The sequence below is a fragment of the Oncorhynchus gorbuscha genome, linkage group LG11, assembly GCF_021184085.1.
Source record: "Oncorhynchus gorbuscha isolate QuinsamMale2020 ecotype Even-year linkage group LG11, OgorEven_v1.0, whole genome shotgun sequence".
In the NCBI taxonomy this organism is placed as follows: domain Eukaryota; kingdom Metazoa; phylum Chordata; class Actinopteri; order Salmoniformes; family Salmonidae; genus Oncorhynchus; species Oncorhynchus gorbuscha.
Genome location: NC_060183.1, coordinates 21,282,371 through 21,286,200, shown reverse-complemented (window position 1 = coordinate 21,286,200; position 3,830 = coordinate 21,282,371). Strand labels below are relative to the sequence as shown.

The 3,830-nt window shown below is 38.9% G+C and overlaps 1 protein-coding gene across 1 annotated transcript; it reads left to right on the top strand.

Moving 5' to 3' along the window:
• Positions 1-238: 238 nt before the first annotated feature.
• Positions 239-3,208, top strand: si:ch211-194k22.8. The gene is made up of 7 exons (XM_046368875.1): positions 239-488; positions 607-702; positions 1,123-1,182; positions 1,310-1,415; positions 1,519-1,760; positions 1,987-2,173; positions 2,531-3,208. The coding sequence occupies exons 1-7, from the start codon at positions 411-413 to the stop codon at positions 2,683-2,685; spliced, it is 924 nt and encodes a 307-aa protein (XP_046224831.1). The 5' UTR covers positions 239-410; the 3' UTR covers positions 2,686-3,208.
• The last annotated feature ends 622 nt before the right edge of the window (positions 3,209-3,830 follow it).

Here is a 3,830-nt window from a genome sequence, read left to right as displayed (position 1 = left end):
AATTATAATAGAATGAAAAAGGAATGAAAATACTCTTCCAATTCTTATTGGTAAAATTAAAAGTAATTTTCTGATTTATCATCACCCAAAGTGACATATTAGGTAGCAAAAGGTACAATGTAACTTTGAGAGGGATACAAATGTTTATCGACTCATTCACAGCTACAACTTAACAGTGCCACGTTACGCCACCGTGTATAAAATCCTCACTCCCTCTCTCTGTTTTGGCATCAAAGGGGATGTCTTTGCACGATGGTTCTGGAGTAGAAGAAAGACAGCAAGCGTCCCATCCTGCGTTACCCTCTTCCGTGTACTCAGGACACTTTCACTTATCAGTCTTCCCCAATATTTTTAACACTTGCAGTATGCTGGGCACAGTTTTTCTGCAAGGCAGTTAATGGAATAGAAATATGAGAAGGAAATCAAAGGCGAAACGAGTTCTTGACTACGAAAGTGAAGAAGATGAAGACGGGGCTCAAAAAGTAGATGTAAGCTTTGTAAGAGTAGCCTATTGTCATAAAATGTTTTGATCTTAAAATATTAACAACTGTGCTGTGAGTTTGAATAAACGTGTTTTAACTTTAACATGCCATAACTGTCTAACAGCATGGGGCGCAGAAAAGAAGAAAACAGATGTATCTTGATAAAGAGACAGTCGAAGAAAATTCTTTATCCTCAGCCGGCTTCCAGAAGTGGATACGGGTTTGTTACTTATACAGTTACATACTGTATATCTTGAAACATGTCTATTCTATAATAAATGCACCACCATGTATGGCAAATGTTGTTGTTAGCTGTGATTTGACCAATGGACACTAGGCTTGGGGTGCAAGCATGGAGAACAATGGGGTAAAACACGGTACTAAATGAACTGCTTCTCCATTGAACAAAAGGCGGCTCTTTTTTGGACTGAGTGTAGTGTGCATTTATATGTTGTGTTACTTTGTCACAACTTCAAAGTAGTCTTTTTTTAATGTTTTCCTGTCATAACAGGTATCTCATGAAATAGGCTTTGAAAGTTACTTGTCAATGTCTTATTTCAGAGAAAGTTCGTAATGGTAATAAAATAGTTAAAACTTTGGATGATTGTATACAAACTTTGAAATCCTATTTTTTTCACAGGCTTTTGAGCTGGGCAGTCCTAACTTGTATCACCTGAGGGACAGCACTTCCAATACAGAGGTAAGCCTATACATACACACACAACCCACTCTTTCTGTACAGGTGTGGACAATTTGTGATGTGATGTTATCTTGAACATTCCTTCCAATATCCAACATCCAATTCTGATTTTGCCTTGTCATGGCAGGAGTCAGAGTTTCTGCAGTCATATTCAAAGATGAAACTCATTCCTATGGTGATTTGCATGCAAAGAGAGATGGAAAGCTTGAAAGACCAAATTCAGTGCCTTACAGGTGAGGGGATTCAAATGAATGAATGAAATCCTCTTGAAACTTTACACATTTGATCCAGAGTGAACTTAAATGTTTAGGACATTTTGTGTGGATGACTCGACAGCTTGTGGAGAGCTGTCCAGAAACCTCAAAGCCCTGCTAGAAAAGACCCAGAGGTGGTCGAATGAGGACAGCAAGACATCTAGCCAAGCGTCACGTCCTAGCCTAACTGTAGGACTTGTCAGTGGAGATGCCATGACCCCAGATTTACTGGCCTGCCCAACTGGGATGAATGGGCAGTGGGAGAAACAGGGGGCCTTACCCCAGAAACTACACAGGCACCATAGGGATGGACTCTTCACCGAGGTACAGATAAACCACTACACTGATTTTAGGTCATGTTCAAGAGGCACGAGATGGGATAAAACATTTAAAGAAATGGATGAGGTTCTACCAGAAATAACACTTATTTTCATTTTCCTGATGTAATATTTGGTGTAAAAAAAAACTTGACCTACACCCACACCCTGCCTCTTTTGAACTGGTTGTCAGTCTCCAAGTCTTACATATACACATCTTATTTTGTCCTCAGTTCATTACCCCAGAGTTGTTGGAACGGTGCAACACTGGCACTACAGCTCAGAAACTGACCAATGACCTGTTGCGAGGGCTGTATGAGAGGGACTGCCTAGCATCCCACTCCATCTCAGGGCTGGTGTACCACAAGAGGTCTCAGACCAAACCTGCGCTCCCTACTGAGGAGGTCCAGGCAATACTGAGTAAGCAGTTTTTCCCTCAACATACCTTATTGGGAGACATAATAAAGACAGCACAGAACACTGAGGTTCAGTGCAAAATGCATTATTAGGCTAATGTTTATTTGATTATTGTTTGAAAAAGATAGTTTGAATGTCTTAAATAAATATCTACAATCGTTGTAGCCTTTGGTTTTGACTTGCATAACAACTGTATTGTCAATGTTTGCTAACTGTTCCTGACCTAGTTTTCTAACCTTCAACCACCTCTATGAATTGACGTACATGAGAGAAAAAAACACGTGTTATGCACAACTGTAATAATTTCTGTTTAAGGGAGTTCCGCACGCAAATGTACATTTCATGTGACTATTTCCACAGGGACAGTTCAGTATTTCTTTCCTGGAAAGACAGATATGGAAATTAAAGGATACATCCGTCAGAAACTGCAGAACGAGGCGAAGAGGCTGAGGAAGAAGCCTCCACTGTTGGGTAATATGGATTCCAGCTTTGACCTCCCCTGCCCCAGAACATAGTGTTAACATGGATTTTGTCGAAGATCAAAGGTGAAATATCTGATTATGGATAATTGACAAATGCATGGAGGTAATACTTCAATGAACCATGTTCGACTGCTGACGTTTGTGAGAGGTTGAGATTTGAATAGGTGATCATGCAGAACGCAAGTTTATCCTCAGTTCAGTCAAACATGAATTCAAACTTGCATTCACCCTGGCCTCTGGTTGCTGTAGATCTAGATAAAGCATAATACTCTAGCATATGTGAACTATATGTCCTGATTATAAATAAATGCCAATTGTTTTTGAATTTTGTATTTTTAAGATAGTCATTTGCAAAACATTGGACCTTGCTAAATTAATGCTGAACGAGTGTTAGCACATTCTCAATGCCTTTGAAAATTAACTGTATGATGAGCCCCATGATGAGTTAGGGTTGTTGTTTTTTTGCAATGACAACCTGATAGTTGATTGGATTGAACAAAATGTATCTGGAAATTTGCAGTTTTTCCATGATCCTGCATTATCAATAAAATACATAAGAAAATATATTTACTATATTTTAAAGAGGGTATGTATGTGTACAGACAATGGTGATCAATGACCAAGGAAGAGTGACAACAGCAGGGGACACTGACCCAGTTGCATTACATTACTTGGCAACCCTAGTTTTTGGGCTACAGAGGCCCAACATCTGTCCACTCCACTGCTGGAATTAGTACGCTTATAATACATTCAAATCAAATCATATGTTATTTGTCACATGCTAAGTAAACAACAGATGTAGACTAACAGTGAAATGCTTATGGGCCCTTCCCAACAATGCAGAGAGAAAGAAAATATAAACAATAAAAAAGTCATAACACGTAATTATAAAGGTAATAATATACACACGATAACTTTGCTATATACACGGGGTACCAGTAAATCAAATCTAATTTTATTAGTCACATGCACCGAATACAACAGGTACACCTTACACCCTACAGTGAAATTCTTACTTACGAGCCCCTAAGCAACAATGCAGTTTAAAAAAAAAAAACAGATAAGAAGAAATAAAAGTAACAAGAAATTAAAGAGCATTAGTAAAATAACAATAGCGAGACTATATACAGGGGGTACCGGTACAGTGTCAATGTGCAGGGGCACCAGTTAGTTGAGGT

Coding starts and splice junctions, on each gene's coding strand:
- si:ch211-194k22.8 (XM_046368875.1), top strand. CDS start 411: ATGAGAAGGAAATCAAAGGCGAAACGAGTTCTTGACTACGAAAGTGAA. Junction 489..606: donor ACGGGGCTCAAAAAGTAGAT/GTAAGCTTTGTA, acceptor ACTGTCTAACAG/CATGGGGCGCAGAAAAGAAG. Junction 1,416..1,518: donor CCAAATTCAGTGCCTTACAG/GTGAGGGGATTC, acceptor ATGACTCGACAG/CTTGTGGAGAGCTGTCCAGA.